The sequence below is a fragment of the Geotrypetes seraphini genome, chromosome 11 (genome assembly GCF_902459505.1).
Source record: "Geotrypetes seraphini chromosome 11, aGeoSer1.1, whole genome shotgun sequence".
In the NCBI taxonomy this organism is placed as follows: Eukaryota; Metazoa; Chordata; class Amphibia; order Gymnophiona; family Dermophiidae; genus Geotrypetes; species Geotrypetes seraphini.
In genome coordinates this window covers 53,056,210-53,074,270 of record NC_047094.1, presented here as the reverse complement: position 1 = coordinate 53,074,270, position 18,061 = coordinate 53,056,210, and the positions used below count along the sequence as shown (strand labels likewise).

Sequence of the window (18,061 nt, the reverse complement as noted above, 5' to 3'; positions counted from 1 at the left end):
CTAGAATTCAATTCTCCCTTTCCCAGCCCAGACAGCATGTTTGGTTAACACAGGGTCCCTTGATTTGATATACCAATTAGTAGTACCATCATTAAAGTAATTTACATTAAAAATAAAAAATAAAATACAGTCTCAGCACCCTGAAGTCTTGAGTTTAAACCCATGATGCTCCTTGTGACCCTGGGCAAGTCACTTAATCCTTCCATTGCCCCAGGTATGTTAGATAGATTGTGAGCCCACCGGGACAGGTAGGGAAAAGTGCTTGAGTACCTGAATAAATTCATGTAAAACCATTCTGAGCTCCCTGGGGAGAATGATATAGAAAACTGAATAAATAAATGAAAGCAATTACGATCATAATAACATATATAAACAATATATAAGAACATAAGAACATAAGAAATGCCTCCGCTGGGTCAGACCTGAGGTCCATCGCGCCCAGCAGTCCGCTCACGCGGTGGCCCATTAGGTCCAGGACCTGTGCAGTAATCTTTTATCTATACCCCTCTATCCCCTTTTCCAGCAGGAAATTGTCCAATCCTTTCTTAAACCCCAGTACCGTTCGCTGCCCTATAACGTCCTCTGGAAGCGCATTCCAGGTGTCCACCACACGTTGGGTAAAGAAGAACTTCCTAGCATTCGTTTTGAATCTGTCCCCTTTCAACTTTTCCGAATGCCCTCTTGTTTTTTTTTGTTCTGAAAGTTTGAAGAATCTGTCCCTCTCTACTCTCTCTATGCCCTTCATGATCTTGTAAGTCTCTATCATATCCCCTCTAAGTCTTCTCTTCTCCAGGGAAAAGAGACCCAGTTTCTCCAATCTCTCAGCATATGAAAGGCCTTCCATCCCCTTTATCAGTCGTGTCGCTCTCCTCTGAACTCTCTCGAGTAACACCATATCCTTCTTAAGGTATGGCGACCAATACTGGACGCAGTACTCAAGATGCGGACGCACCATTGCCCGGTACAGCGGCAGGATAACTTCTTTCATTCTTGTTGTAATACCCTTCTTGATTATCCCCAGCATTTTATTCGCTCTCTTGGCGGCCGCTGCGCACTGTGCCATCGGCTTCATTGTCATGTCCACCATTACCCCCAAGTCCCTTTCTTGGGTACTCTCATTCAATAACATCCCTCCCATCGTATAGCCGTGCCTCGGGTTTCTGATTCCCACATGCAGTACTTTACATTTCTCAACATTGAACTTCATCTGCCATCTCTCTGCCCATTCTCCCAATTTGTCCAAGTCCCTTTGCAATTTTTCACAGTCCTCCTTTGTCCGAGCTCCACTAAATAGTTTGGTGTCGTCCGCAAATTTTATTATCTCACTCTTTGTTCCTGTTTCTAGATCATTTATGAATATATTAAATAGCAGCGGCCCGAGCACTGAGCCCTGCGGAACACCACTCGTGACCTTCCTCCAGTCTGAGTAGTGTCCCTTCACCCCTACCCTCTGTTTCCTACCCGCCAACCAGTTTCTGATCCATCTATGCACGTCTCCGTCCACCCCATGGTTCTTCAGTTTCCGGAGTAGACGTTCATGAGGCACCTTGTCAAAGGCTTTCTGGAAATCTAGGTATATGATGTCTATGGGGTCTCCTTTGTCCATCTGTTTGTTAATTCCCTCGAAGAAGTGCAATAAGTTGGTCAGACACGATCTCCCCCTGCAGAAACCATGTTGGCTGGTTATCAGAAGTTCGTGTTTTTCAAAATGTTCATCAATTTTTTCTTTTATTAGTGCTTCCGCCATTTTCCCCGGAACAGAGGTCAGACTCACTGGTCTGTAGTTTCCCGGGTCTCCTCTTGATCCCTTTTTAAAGATGGGCGTAACGTTGGCTATCTTCCAATCCTCTGGAATCACACCTGTTTTCAGAGATAGGTTGCAAATTTGCTGTAGTAGTTCCGCTATTTCCTCCTTTAGTTCCTTCAGCACCCTTGGATGGATTCCATCCGGACCCGGGGATTTGTCAGTTTTTAGTTTTTCTATCTGTCTGCGCACATCATCAAGGCTCACTTCTATGGATGTTAACTTTTGTGCTTGATTTCCATTGAAGAATTGCTCAGGTTCCGGTATGTTGGTTGTGTCTTCTTTTGTGAATACAGATGAAAAGAACATGTTAAGTCTTTCTGCGACCTCTTTCTCTTCCTTCACCGCTCCCTTCCTGTCTCCGTCATCCAGTGGTCCCACCTCCTCCCTAGCCGGCTGTTTCCCTTTAACATATCTAAAGAACGGTTTGAAATTTCGTGCTTCCCTGGCTAGTCTCTCTTCATACTCTCTTTTGGCTTTTCGAACCACACGGTGACATTCTTTTTGATATTTCCTATGCTCTCTCCAGTTTACCTCAGTTTTGTCCCTTTTCCATTTTCTGAATGAATTTTTCTTATTGCTTATCGCTTCCTTCACTATTTTAGTTATCCACGCCGGGTCTTTTATTCGACTCTTGTTGCACCCTTTTCTGAATCTGGGGATATATAGATTTTGCGCCTCGCTCACCGTGTCCTTGAAAAAGGACCAGGCTTGTTCTACCGTCTGCCATTTTTGGGAAGTGTTCCTAAGTTTCTTCTTTACCATTCCCCTCATTGCTTCGTAGTTACCCTTCCTGAAGTTAAAAGTTGTCGCTATGGTTCTCTTTCCTTTCAGTATTCCTACTTCCATCTTGAACTTGATCATATTATGATCGCTGTTTCCCAACGGTCCCACTACTTCCACTTCATTTGCAGGTCCCTTTAGCCCATTTAGGATTAGATCCAGAGTGGCATTTCCTCTTGTCGGTTCTCTAACAAGCTGTTCCATGAAGCAATCTTGTACAGCCTTCAGAAATTCTGTCTCCCTAGCGCATCTTGAGCTTCCGAGACTCCAGTCTATCCCGGGGTAGTTGAAGTCTCCCATAATAACCGTGTTACCGCCTTTGCATTCTCGCTTCATCTCGGCTTCCATTTCTTCATCGATGTCTCCGGTTTGTCCGGGTGGACGATAGTATAGGCCTATCTTTATTTCAGGCCCTTTCCTTCCTGGTATTTTAACCCATAGTGATTCTAGTTTGTTGGTAGTCTCCGCTGTGTCCATTCTTGTCGATTGTATGCTTTCTTTTATGTATAGTGCTATCCCACCGCCTTTCTGTCCTGACCTGTCCTGGCGATAGAGCTTGTACCCCGGCAGTGCTGTATCCCATTTGCTTTCCTCATTCCACCATGTTTCAGAGATTCCAATGATGTCTATGTCCTCCGCAATGATCATGGCTTCTAATTCCCCCATTTTGTTTCTTAGGCTCCTTGCATTAGTATATATGCAATTTAGCTCCTGGAATTTTGCTGCCTTTAATTCCTTTCCCTGTGCTTCGGTCTTTAGATACTTCTCTTTGGCTACAATCTTTCTCACCTTCTCTTCTTGGTTAGTCGACTCCTGTAATTTGTCCAGTGTTTCTTCCCAGCCTTTTTTCCCCTCAGTATCTTCACGGGATACCTTTTTCCGAAACATCGACGCTTGGTCGACTGTCGGCTTTCCCCTTCTTCTTAGTTTAAAGCCTGTTCTATTCCTCTCTTGACATTATTTGCTAGAAGTCTAGTTCCCGCTGTGCTCAGGTGCAATCCATCTCTCCTGTAGAGCTTGCTCTTGCCCCAGAACGTCGTCCAGTTCCTCACGAAGTGGAATCCTTCTTCCTCACACCATCTCCTCATCCACGCATTTATTGATTGTAGTTCATCCTGCCTTTTCACATCTGCCCTCGGTACTGGTAGGATCTCTGAGAATGCTATCTTCTGGGTCCTCATCTTCAGTCTAAACTCAATGACAATTCTTGATAAATTAAAGCTAGAGCAAGAATACTGAATTTTATTTTATTTTTTTAAATAAGTCAACTCTCAAACAACCTATAACTGTTTCCAAATAACCAGGTCTTTAAGGCTTTATGAAATACAGTATATCGAATAACATAAGATCTTCCTTTGTAACCCACCATCTATATCTCTTTTGTAATCCGCCTTGAACTGCAAGGTAATGGCGGATTAGAAATCTCTAATGTAATGTAATGTAATAAAGTTCAGAAGGTAATGAACTCCAGAGTAGAGATCCAGCATAGTAGAAAATCCTGTTTCTGGTGGTAGTTAACCTGACAAGAGTATAAAGAGGGAAGCTGTAGTAAACATTTTTGAAAACAGTGCAAAGTTCACAAAAATGCCTATTTTACCAACTTAACTGACAAATATTTTGAAATCTCCCATATCAGGGGTAGGCAATTCCGGTCCTCGAGAGCCACAGGCAGGTCAGGTTTTCAGGATATCCACAATGACTATGTATGAGATGGATATGCATGCACTACCTCCTTGAGATGCAAATCTATCTCATGCATATTTATGGTGGATATCCTGCAAACCTGATCTGCCTGTGGCTCTCGAGGATTGGAATTGCCTACCCCTCCCTCATATGAAAAACCTTATAAACAAGACAATACAGTTTAAATGAAATTCTCACTGCAATTGCTGTTCAAGGTCCTGGAAGAAAGTTTCCTTTAAGACTAAAATTCACTGTCTGTGGCCGCCTTTGGTCTTTCTTCTCTGAAACCACAAACAAGTCACCTCAGCAGCATACCCATGTGCAGTCAGACAGGAGAGATAATGGAGTTAAGTCCCAAATGCCACTTCACTCCTGCCAAGTCATGAAATCTGATTTTTAAACATTGTTTATTATTTCTGCTGGTGCTGCAGAATAAATTATCACCTTTCACTCAAACAGGATCAAAAGCAAAACAAATCATAATTTTCTTTGCAAAGTGATGCTTTTGAAGGGGCAATTAGATGTTGTTTGCAAATTATGCCCATAGTAGAGGAATACGAGGTGACTTGTCAAAGGTGTCAGAGAATCAATGGCAGATTCGTGATTGATATTCGACTTTCTGGGAGTTTCCTGGCTTCTATAATGAAACTCAAACCACAGCGTGCTCTAATCCCTTTCCATGAAATGGTTCCCCGCTTTCAGAGGTTTATTCCACTTTTGTGGTCATTCGTCTCTCTCTTTTCATAAAGGCAAATGATTCTCTTAGGTGCAATTTAGCAAAAGCAAACTCTGGCTCTTGCCCATAAAGTGGCTGGGAGTGACACACTGTAATTGTTCCAAGTGATATTATAGTTGAGAAATCAAAATGTGTTTTAGTAGAATTTGAGAAGCCTACATAGAGCAGCTTGTAATGAAAAGCTTTTCCACTGTGCACCAGTAGAGTGCAATTATATCTATGAAGAAACTTCCCAAGGAACAGAGAGCATGAGAAATGAGTAATTTGTAATGCAGTGTCCTCGGCTCAGTAGGGTTGGAAATCTTTAGGCCAGTCTTTCATCCAAACAGTATATACAGTATGTTATTGTATTATAAATATGAACGGTCACTGATTAGTCACACAGATCTGCATCCCAACCTGTGAGGCACTCTTGCACGAATGCCTGTCACATTGTAATCTGAAGAAAACCCTGCAAACATAAAATGCTTCCATTTTAACGTGCTTCCCTTCAAACCCCAAGATATTTCTTTTCCATTCCTCCACTGGATATTTTATATGTGGTTGTCACTATTAAACTGCAATGCTCTGATCAAAAAAACCAACAACCCCAACAACAACAAATTAGATATTCTGAACACGATAAAATCACAACTTCGTTGCCCTTTCTCCCAAAGATTGTGAGTCTGCTCTTAATATAGAGCAACATTCTGAGCCTGGGTCAGCTGGAGGAGAATGAAACTGAGCTGGGAACTGAACCCAAGTCTCCTGCTTGACAGCAGTTGGTCAATGTAGTCTGTTCCATTTTTGTTTTTATTAGGTTGTTCTCCTAATACTACATTATCAAATTCCCTTGATAACAACATGCATGTTGTCCGGCAGCTGTGTACAGTAGTCCGTTTAACATGCCCCATGTGAATGATCTGTACACTGGAATTGGTAGATGGGAAAATGACAAATCAAGATAGGAGAAAATCCAAGATACATATGATAAACCCTTCTCTCTCCCCCCCCCCCCCACACACACACACAATCCACATACACTCCCAAATCTCATTAATGCAGAGCTGCCAAGTTACTCAGTCCAAGGAAGTAGACTTTTCAGCCAGTCCTGTTCTTGAATTTACATCCTACAGCAGTATGGTATTTGTAGTTTCTGATTCTAATTGAAATCAGTGCTGCAGGTCTCATAATGCATCAAGATAGGCATGTCAGAATCCAGGAATGACCTAAAATCTCCCTCCTGGAACTGGGTATCTTGGCAGCTCTGTATGAGATGAAAGTTTTATTAGGACAAAGCTGCCAAGTGGACCAGTCCTGGTTTTGAACTTACATCCAAAGTAGTGTGGGATTTACAGTCCCTGAGTCTACACTTTGAAATCAGTTCTACAGGTCTCAAAATGCCTCAGGATGGGGTTGTCAGAAACCCAGGACTGGCCTAAAATCTCTCTTCTGGAACGGGCAGCTCTGTTTGGGTACAATTGTGAATAAAGGCAATCCTCTTGATGTATATAAAAAGCAATTTTGGAATCCTGTCATTTGAATTTAGAAATAGAACAGCAATTATCCGGGGAGCATAGACCTCTGAGGGCTTGTGCTATAACACCTATATTTGAATTTCTGTATCACTAAAGGTGGTAATTGATTCTTTCATTTCTTTTCATTTGACCAGGTCTTCCTCCCCCAAAATGACACAACAGATGAAGGACCTCCAGCTGGCACAGGCGAAGAAGCCACCAGGTCCCTCTTCCCCCAATGCTGCCAAAAGACTTTACCGTAACCTGTCGGGGAAGTTCAGAGTGAACTACACTTCCTTTGATGAAGGCAACCTGGCACCAAGGAGTGAGAAAGAAAAACTGCGCAAGTCATGTCTTGTGAGTACCTTGGATCTGTGCGGATGAGAATATATCCTGTGCTGCACCATATTAAACCATTTGTGAATTAAAAGCTGAATAAACACGCACAGCAGTGCATGAATCTCCTGCAACAACGCTAGAAACTGGCAGCCTTGTTATTACTGTCAATTACACTCCATTCTTTGTCTTCCTATATCAAAACTATTTCATCTACATCAGTTTTTCCCAACCTCTTCAAGGCAAGTACTCCCTAAGTTGAAAAAAATATTCTATCATGAAATAGAAAAGGTAACATTATTTTATATTGTTGTTTTCTGTTCATTTTATTTCTCTAATCATGTTGGTCACATTGCCTGGTTTCTGCTTTCTTCTGTCTTCTCTTAACTCTCTTGCCAGTGTCTCCTTTGACACTTTCTCTCTCCCACTGCCGTGCATTCCTCTCCCCTGTGACATTTTTACTCTCCCCTATGCCATGTAGCTCTCTCTTCTCTGACTCTCTCTCTTGCCTGCCCTGCAGATATCTCCTCTTTGACTCTCTCTCTCTAAATTTCAGGTTCACTTTATTTGATATACTGCCAATATACTGCAAATCTAAGTAGTTTACATTGTAAACGAAAAAGGAGATATATTAAGCAAAGTAAAAAAAAACAAAAAAAAACCCCTAACCCACTGAACATTTATCAATCAACAATTTGCTAAATATAAATATAAAATTTGCTAAAACTAAATATAAGGTGTTAGCAGGGAAGAGAAGAACAAAAGAGTAGTCCTCTCTTCTTTGATACCCTATCTCTCTCTCCCCTTCCATGCACCTATATCCTCTGTGACATTCCCTCTATTTCCCCTGCCATGCACCTGCACATAAAATTTAGGCATGTAACTTTTAATTATTTCCACTTAGCACTAATAATTGCTTGTTAAGATTCCAGCTAATGGTCCTAACTGAGTTGTTATTCAATTAAATTATGTGTGCAGTTGTCGGTGCTTTATTATAGAATTTTGGGGTGGATATCTTGGATTTACAAGGCTGTTATGTGGGTCTGGCTGATATACAGTGCCAGTATTTAGATAACTAACTGGGCATAGTTAGAATTACTTTATATGGGGTCCTACTTGCCTAACTGGTTATCAAGAAACTAGCACTGAATACCAGGTTTGCCACCTCTTCCCCCCTGGCACTACCCAGAGAGAGCTGTGGCAGTCAAAGCAGATTATATTACTACTAATAATCATCATTTTTTAGCACTACTGGGCACATTCTATGCAGATACTTTCTCTGTCTCTAGTGGGCTCACAATCAAAGTTTTGTACCTGGGACAATGGAGGGTTAGGTGACTTGTCCAAGGTCACAATGAACTTCAGTGGGAATTGAACCCAGTTTGACAGGGTCAGAGCCCACTGCACCAACCACTAGGCTACTCCGCCACTATTCTACTACTTCACTCCAGTGTTACTCACCTGAACCAGTCAGTGTATTTAACCAGGTAGGAACCTCTCCTACCTATTGTACTAGTGTTGAATGGTGACCCCCATGATATTAGGAAATATTTTACCAATTTTGTGTTTATAATTTCATTGTGTTATCATATGTTGTCTTTTATTTTGATGAAAAGAGCATGCTGTATTGTTAATTTGTTTGTGTTCATGGTGGGTCTAAGTTGCTTGGAGCATTTATTTATGGGCAAGCATCTGATAAATTTAGAAAAATAAGACCACAAACCTATGTACATGCAACAAGATCCTGGTATTTTAAGCTGTTATATTTTTGTGTTTCTGACAGGATATTTGATTGATGTTAAAGACAAGTTTATATTACCTTGAGATGGACTTTCACCAGCTGAAATGTGCCTGGTGGTTAATTGATAATTTAATGCTCTGTTTGGACTCCACACTGAATAATTTAGGGCTTGAGTTGCTAAAGATTTTCTCCCATTCTCTATCTGTGGGAAAGATGATAATGAGTCAGGACCTAACTGGTTTTTATTTCTTTCTCATTTATAATATCACATTTCAATTTTTTTTTTCTCTGTTTCCAAATTGCACGGGAAGATAATTGATGCCTGGAGGTTTGTCCTATTGTTAAACAGTGAGAAGGTGTTTTTCAAGTGCTCTGTTTTATATACATGCTTGTAACCCTGCATTTTTTTATTCCTCCTGTATTTAAAAATAATCACATCAAAAGTGTGGTATATTGAACTAGGATGAACGAATACAGAAGAAATCATCCGCACAAAACGAGCACACAAAAACACAGCACAGGAGACGGAACCAATGGATTAGATAGGGACTCTTTATTCAATACTGCAATAAGACTCGACCCAAGTTGTGTTTCGGCTCAAAGTCTGCGTCAGGAGTCCAAAGCTGTGAGTAATCCAAAAATATCACAAGTCGTTTGAATTTCCAATACCAGCTGATATTGTGGTCTCTTTTGGAGTGCGATATACAGCAAAGAAATGAACATGGTAATAGCGAATATCGCTTCTGGCATTGGCAATCCAAACAACTGAGGATATTTTTGGAACACTCACAGCTTTGGACTCCTGACGCAGACTTCGTGCCGAAACACGACTTGTGTCGAGTCTTATTACAGTATTGAATAAAGAGATCGTATCTAATCTCCTGCACTGTGGTTTTTTTTTTTGTGTGTGTGTATATTGAACTAGGAAACATATAAATCGAAAGGGCCCTTTTACTAAAATGTGTTAAGATTTGGAGTTAATGCAGCTTAATGTGGGATGCTATCATTAGCATGCAATGCTTGTTAGGAGTTAACCCCTGAGCACTTACCACCACCTACTGTATTTGGAAGGCTCTAAATACTAAATTGTAAGATGTAAAATAGTTATTTATATATTACTTGTTGGAATATTCATATTTATCTCTATCTTTACCTCTGTCTTTATATTTTTTCTTTATTTTTCATAAATTGTTTCTTCAGGTACTTTAGTTAGATTGTGAGCCTTTGGGACAGTTAGGGAAATTTCCAAGTACCTATCTTATTTATTTTTATCTATTGTATCTTTGTAATGCATCATTTTTGTAAACCGCTTAGAAACCTCACGGTTATTAGCGGTATATAAGAATTAAATTAAAATTAAATACACCTCTATTAACTCTGTGTTATCTATTTAGGGGGAAATTCCACAAACGGCGCCCTACCGGCGCCTGAGTTAATTAAGAAACGCCATTTAAAATATCAAAAAACATGAAAGTTAAAGTGCCTACCTGCGCCTAAAAAAGATCTGCGCTGGGATTGCTCCTCTGTATGCGCTTAATGCCACCTAACGCCACGGTGGCTAATGCCGGAAGTGGCTTAGAGTGCCTAGGCAGTCACCTATCTTTTCCAAAGGTGTGATTTTGTATACAGCACCATCTTATGATTACGCGCGATCAGCGGCCACTCTTTAGGCGGCCACCAATATCGGCACCGTATAGAGAATCCGGGTCTTAACTGCACGCTAAGGGCTTAATGCTGTTTAGTAAAAGGACTCCTAACTCTTGCAGTTCCTACTTGTCATGCCCAGGATGTATATAGTGAGTATTTTGTTTAACCGTTCAGTGTTTTTTAATGGCAGACCTTTTCTTAATGCTGTACCTGTGTCTCTCTGTAGTTTCAGGGGAATGCTGCTCTCTTTGAGGCAGTGGAGATGCAGGACCTAGACCGGGTTCAAGACCTGCTAAAGCAATACAGTGTTGAAGAGCTGGACCTAAATACCCCAAACAGTGAAGGCCTCCTTCCCTTGGACATTGCCATCATGACCAACAATGCTCCTATCGCCAGGACCCTGCTTCAGGCTGGTGCCAAGGAGAGTCCACACTGTAAGCCTGACCACACTAATTCATTTTTCACCCGAATGAACATGCAAATTAGGTTAGTTAGAGCGCAGAACTGAAATCCTCGATGCACCAGCTTGATTCCTCCATCGGTCACTCAGCTTATCTTTGGCAAATCTCTTTACCTGCCTGTACTCCGACTGAAACTGTAAAAATCTTGTGCTAAATCTAATCTAATCTAATGCTTGGCTTTGTACACTGAGACTTCAATTGAGGAAAGCTCGTCTCGGTTTACAAAAGTTAGTTTAGGCCGATAAGGACTATAGAGAAGGAGATATCGCAGAGAATTAGTTCCCAAAATGCTTAGTGAACAGGATAGTTTTCAAAGACTTACGGAAAAAGGGGAGACAGAGCTTCTTAAAAAGAGTGGAAGATTGTCCCAAAGTTGAGGGAACTTGAAGGTCGATCTTGACTCCTTTGATACCTTTGCTAGAAGGACAGGATAGTTTGAATTATTGGTCACCCCTTGCAAATAATTTTGCTACAAGATAATTGAGCATATTTAGAAAAGTGACTTTTATAAATAGAAAAGCAAGTATCTATGGCAGAAAGACATAAAAGTCACCAGTGAAATGAAACGTATGCAGCTTGGATGTTCCATTTAAGCAATGATTTCAGTCACAGCCTGCTTTAAGCAACATTGTACCCAGTGGTGTAGCAAGGCTAAGTGGCGCCCAGGGCGGTACTACCCCTCGGTTCACGGAAGTTTCGCCCCCCACATTTCGCCCCCAGCAATTCGCCCCTCACATTTCGCCCCCGCACATTTCGCCCCCCGGATGTTTCGCCCCCACACATTTCGCCCCCGCACATTTCGCCCCCCGGATGTTTCGCCCCCACACATTTCGCCCCCGCACATTTCGCCCCTGAGTGTCAGACTATTCCTCTCGCAGGCGATTTCTTTGCCGACACGACGGCAGGCTACAAATTCAAAGTGCACAGCTGGCTGTTCTCACTGCCTCTAATGTCGGCCCTGCAGCTCCGGACTTCCCCACACCTGCTCTCTCCCCCCCCCCCCCCCGATCACTATTATTTTAAATGTTATGGCAGCCACTGTATCCATCGGAGGAGACTTCTAACCTCGGCCATGAAGTTGCTGTTGCAGGAAGAGTTCCGGGGCAGGCCAGGTCCCGCGTTGGGGGGGGGGGGGGGAGGGAGGAAGAAAGAAGATGGGGGAAGCAAGACTCGCTGTCTCCTGCTGCCTCTCTAGCGGCAGAGTGGCACACAAGGCTGCCTGCCTGGTTGGCTGACGCGGCTGTCTCCCCTTCTCTAGCAGCAGAGCGGCGCAGAAGGCTACCTGCCTGGTCCCGTGCCACTTCCCGCGAGAACAGAAGAGGCGCGGGACCAGGCAGGCAGCCTTGTGCACTGCTCTGCCGCTATAGAGATAGCTGCATCCAGCAAGGGAAGATGCCAGAATTAAAATAAGGGAATGGAGGGTGGTTTGGGTATTCGCTCCATAAAGAGTGAGAGAGAGAGAACGGAGGAACGCTCAGGGGCGAAATGTGCAGTACACATAATCAGCAACTTCATGGCCGAGGTTAGAAGTCTCCTCCGATGGATACAGTGGCTGCCATAACATTTAAAATAATAGTGATCGGGGGGGGGGGGGAGAGAGCAGGTGTGGGGAAGTCCGGAGCTGCAGGGCCGACATTAGAGGCAGTGAGAACAGCCAGCTGTGCACTTTGAATTTGTAGCCTGCCGTCGTGTCGGCAAAGAAATCGCCTGCGAGAGGAATAGTCTGACACTCAGGGGCGAAATGTGCGGGGGCGAAATGTGCGGGGGCGAAACATCCGGGGGGCGAAATGTGTGGGGGCGAAATGTGTCTGGGGGCGAAATGTGGGGGGCAAACCTTCCGGATCCCCTACCCCTCCCCTACCCCCTTCTCTGACCCCCACCCTGCCATGCACATGGCTCCTCCTTCCCACCCCCATACCTTTTTAATTTTCCAGGTGAGAGCCACAGCACAAACTTGCTGCCCACATTATGCCAGCTATTCCTCTGACATCACTTCCTAGGTGCAGGGCCCGGAAGTTACGTCAGAGAGAGGTGACACCAATGCGGACAGTAAGTTTGTAATGCTCCTCACGTAGGAAAAATTAAAGAGGCACGAGGGAAGGGAAGGGGTGCACACGCATGGCCGGTCAGGAAGGAGGGAGCAAAGAGGAGGGCAAGTGCCTTCACCCTTTTCAAAGACTTCCCCCACTACACAGCACAGCTCCTTACTACGCCAGTGGTTGTACCTTTTGGAATGGAATACAGTGCATTTGGAAGGTTGGACTCAATAAAACTAGGTGGTAGGGTGGTGGAATATGAAGGCAGCTGGGCTATTCAAAGAAAGGAGGTGACAATGCATCTGTATAAATCTCTGCAGAGGCTTCATTTAGAGCAGGGGTGTCCAACCTTTTGGCTTCACTGGGCCACATTGGCTGAAAAAAAATGTTTCTGGGGCTGCACAAATGTGCAAACGCTGCAGTAAGACATAGGAGGGAGCCGGCAAGACGGTAAACATCCAGGGGCAGCAAAGGAAAACACTGCATTGTCCTCGACCGGGGTCACACAAAATATTTCACTGGGCCGCAGGTTGGACACCCCTGATTTAGAGTATTATGTGCAGTTGGGTTAACCGGTACATCTAAAAAAAGCTGGAAGGTAATAATAATAATAATAACAATAATAATAGTAATAACAATTTATTTATATACCGCAAAGCCGTGAAGTTCTATGCGGTTTACATCATTTACATTACATTACATTAGTAATTTCTATTCCGCCTGTGCCTTGCGGTTCTAAGCGGATTACAAATTAGAAGATATCTGGACATTTCCGAGAGAATTACATAACAAAGATTCAAGTATGTTACAGGATATGGTAGAGAATAACAATACATTTGGTTCTAAGCGGATTACAAATTAGAAGATATCTGGACTTTTCCGAGAGAATTACATAAAAAAGATTCAAGTAATTACAGAATACAGTGGAGAATAAACAATACATTTGGGTAACAGAAGATAATTACATAACATTGAAGGAAGAAGTTTACTGGATACAGATGGTGGTTGCTTATTTAGGTATCTGAATATATATTGGGGGTATGGTTTGAGGAGTTGACTAATGTGGTATTTACAAATACATCGTTTAAAATACAATAGAATTGAAGAAAATTAGAAAGTTAAAACAATGAGTAAAAAACCCCTAAAAGATGTGATTATTGCATATCAAAAATTTTACAAGTTAATTACCTAAATATTTCAAAAACAGATGTGTTTTTAGATGTTTTCTAAATTCCCCATAAATTTCAGTAAAAAGGAGCAGTTGATCTAATGCCTCCTTTTACGAAACTGCAATAGCAGTTTCTAGTGCGGGGAGCTGCACTGAATGGCCCGCGCTGCTCCCAACGCTCACTGTGTTACTTTGAGCGTTGGGAGCAGTGCGGATCATTCAGCGCTGCTCCCTGTGCTAGAAACTGCTATCGCAGTTTCGTAAAAGAGGGGGGGGGGTAAGTCTTTGCCCCCATGCTGCTGCCTGGTATGAAAGAAGATCCTTATGATGTTTTTCAAGTTTAAGAGGCGGAGAAACAAAATTCAAATGTGAGCTTCTTTTATGTCTATTAGTTGTAAAAGAAAAAAGCTCATTTATATATTTGGGAGTCAAACCAAACAAAAGCAACCGAGTTTGAATTTCACATGCTTCTGCACTGGCAACCAGTGCAACGCCCGATAAAGGGGTGTCACGTGGCCACATTTCTTGAACCCCAAAATCAGCTTGACTGCTGCATTTTGCACCATCTGCAATCATTGCATGGTACAATGGCATGTTTCCCCTTACTATAGCCTACAGAATTAATGTCGATGACAAACTTCCCTTGTAAAAAATGATGAATTTGAGAAACACTCTTACTTCCTTTTTTACTTTTATACTTTTTATTCTTCTTTACTTTTTCTTTTTCTTTTCTCTTATACTGATACAGTTTAATTGTTAGGGATACAAAAACCTCAAGCGCCTGCAGCTGTCTGATTATAAGAACTTGTCTGTATCAGAACTGCCTCTTGCGAGCTATCATATTTTTCTTCAATCCCCCTATATTGACAACACTTTAACTGTACTTTATTTTCTTTAAATTATGGTACTTTCTTAAGTATTAGTCAATATCTCAGAATCATAATCTTAGATTGCCAGCTAGCCACTTTTTCTGGACACCGAAGCATTCCATCATCTCTGTGTACACATCCATTGTTCGTGATGGTGCTTTGTACTTCCAATTAGAGTGACTAGATGTCTGGGTGTTCCGGATTGTTTAGATCAGTGGTATTCAACCCAGTCCTCGGGAACCACCTGGCCAGTCGGGTTTTCGGGATATCCACAATGAATATGGATGATAGAGACTTTGAAAACCCAACTGGCCAGGTGGTCCCTGAGGACTGGGTTGAATACCACTGGTTTAGATGATGACAGGCAATCCACAATTCTAAACGGATAACAAAATCATTAATAATAATAATAACTTTATTCTTTTATACCGCCATATCCAAAAGTTCTAGGCGGTTTACACTAAAAAGAGCTAGACAATCAGCGAAATACGATAATACAGTAAAAAAAATACAAATATTTGTAAAATAGAATTTCAATAATAAAACTCACTAAGTAATAAACTTATCGAACAAAGTGGTCTTAATTAATTTCCGAAAACTGCAATAGGGTAACATGGCTTGCTGGATACATTTACCTAACCAAGATTGTTCCCAACCAGCTTGAAATGCTAGGGTCCAATCTAAGAAGGTCATATATCTACACCCATTAATTTTTGGATAAGCAAATAAGTAGACGTTTCTAGTTTCTCTTCATGGTCTATGCAACACAAAATGAAAAACAGAAAAATACACACAGAGGGGCATAATCGAAAGGGACATCTAAGTCCGTTTACGTCCATCTTGCAAATCGTCTAAAGTTAAAAAGAGCCTAAGACACATTTTTGAAAGCTACGTCCAACTTTTTTTTACTTTCGAAAATCATCTAATTATACGTCCTGCCGATCTGATCATCCAAGCCACTAAATCGTCTATCTTTATACCACATTTTTGTCCAACTTTCCGTCCAAGTCCAAAACGCCTAGAATAAGCCCTGTTGGTCGTGGGAGGGATCTGCAAAGTGATGGACTGCACACACAGACATGCCACCTAAATAGTGGGGTACCTTACAGAGCACTGCTGTGAACTTCACTAAAAGGGTGCCATGGCTTCTCTCACTACAGCTCCCTTATAGGTGACGGTGAACTCCCCAAACCATCTCCAGAATCTCCTAGACCCACTTATCTACCACCCCAATAGCCCTTATGGCTGCAGGAGCCACTTATATGACAGTACAAAAGGGTTTTGGGGGTGTATAGGGGAGTGCACATGTTTATGTATCAGTGCAGTGATTACAAGGGCTTATGGGCATGGGTCCTCCTCTCTATAGGTCCCTAACCCACCCCCAAGATGACTTAAACTGTCTCTGTGCTGGACGACTAGGCTTTCCTGTGCCAGGCGGCCAGGTGATGATGGTCTGGAGGCTGAAATTTAAAGTTGTGAATAAAATTTTTATGGGGGGGGGGTTGGTGATCACTGGGGTAGTGTGTGGGGTCTGTGTTATGTGTTTGCAATGCTTATCTGGTGAGTTTAGGTGGGTTTTGGTGACTTAGACCATGATATATTGGTTTTTTATGGTACAAGCAAAGCGGTTTACATTTATTATATATAGGCACTGGGTTTGCAGTCTAAGTTTTGATACCTTGGGTAATGGAGGGCTAAGTGACTTGCCCAGAGACACAAGGAGCTGCAATAGGAATTGAACCCAGCTCCCCAACCCATTTCAGTACTCATTAGACCAGTGGTTCCCAAACCTGTCCTGGGGGACCCCCAGCCAGTCAGGTTTTCAAGATATCCCTAATGAATATGCATGAGAGAGATTTGCATATAATGGAAGTGACAGGTATGCAAATCTCTCTCATGCATATTCATTAGGGATATCTTGAAAACCTGACTGGCTGGGGATCCCTCAGGACAGGTTTGGGAACCACTGCATTAGACTGTTGGTACTGATGATCATGTTCCTCCTCTTTTACTAAGGCCGCTAGCCGATTTAGCCCACGCTAAATGCTAACGCATCCATAGAATATAATGGATGTGTTAGCATGTAGCACACGCTAAATTGGCTAGCGCACGTTAGTTAAAGGACCCCGTTATGATTTGCAAAGAATATTTATAAAGCTGCTTATTTGGTGCATGATCATTTTATAGCTCAATCATAGGCATATTTGTGAGCAAAGTTTTATCATTGTATACTTAGCCACTTTTTTGATGGGTAAAAATAAAATGGGCCCTGTTATTTTGGAAACACAGTACATGTGTGGCAGTGTGTGTACATGTTTACTTTGAAAATTATTACATTATGTTAATATTTATGGATCACTAATATGCTCCAGAAGGAATTCAGTGTGATGTGCAATTTAGAAGAGCCTGGCCATATCCAGGGATTACATTATTTCATTAAGGTTCATGGTTTGTGTTCGTGTAGGCCAGGGGTGGCAAAGTCCCTCCTCGAGGGCTGCAATCCAGTCGGGTTTTCAGGATTTCCCCAATGAATATGCATGAAATCTATTTGCATGCATTGCTTTCAATGTTTATTCATTGGGGAAATCCTGAAAACCCGACTGGATTGTGGCTCTCAAGGAGGGACTTTGACACCCCTGGTGTAGGCATAAGACAGGGGTGTCAAAGTCCCTCCTCGAGGGCCGCAATCCAGTCGGGTTTTCAGGATTTCCCCAATGAATATGCATGAGATCTATTTGCATGCACTGCTTTCATTGTATGCTAATAGATCTCATGCATATTCATTTGGGAACTCCTGAAAACCCGACTGGATTGTGGCCCTCAAGGAGGGACTTTGACACCCCTGGTGTAGGCATAAGACAGGGGAGTCAAAGTCCCTCCTCAAGGGCCGCAATCCAGTCGGGTTTTCAGGATTTCCCCAATGAATATGCATGAGATCTATTTACATGCACTGCTTTCATTGTATGCTAATAGATCTCATGCATATTCATTTGGGAAATCCTGAAAATCCAACTGGATTGCGGCCCTCGAGAGGGACTTTGACATCCCTGGCATAAGAGTATGGCATATGATTTAGAGCAGGGGTGGGCAACTCCGGTCCTCGAGGGGCCAGAATCCAGTCAGGTTTTCAGGATTTCCCCAATTAATATGCATTGAAAGCAGTGCATGAAAATATATCTCATTCATATTTATTGGGGAAATCCTGAAAACCCGACTGGATTCCAGCCCTCAAGAACTGGAGTTGCCCACCCATGCTTAAGAGAGAAGATTGGCTATACAGAGAACGGAGAGGTGGTTTGTT

General features: G+C 42.4%; 1 protein-coding gene across 11 annotated transcripts in view; it reads left to right on the top strand.

The window, feature by feature from the left end:
* Nucleotides 1-18,061, top strand: part of LOC117369236 (ankyrin repeat and fibronectin type-III domain-containing protein 1-like) — a 1,092,487-nt gene that overhangs the window by 948,674 nt on the left and 125,752 nt on the right. For all 11 annotated transcript variants that reach the window (XR_004541103.1, XM_033963493.1, XM_033963485.1 and 8 more), the window contains 2 exons: nucleotides 6,658-6,859; nucleotides 10,453-10,660. Coding sequence is in view for 10 of the 11 variants with exons in the window: in XM_033963493.1 (XP_033819384.1) it covers nucleotides 6,658-6,859; nucleotides 10,453-10,660 (410 nt within the window). In the remaining variant the exon portion in view is untranslated. The remainder of the gene's footprint in view (nucleotides 1-6,657; nucleotides 6,860-10,452; nucleotides 10,661-18,061) is intronic.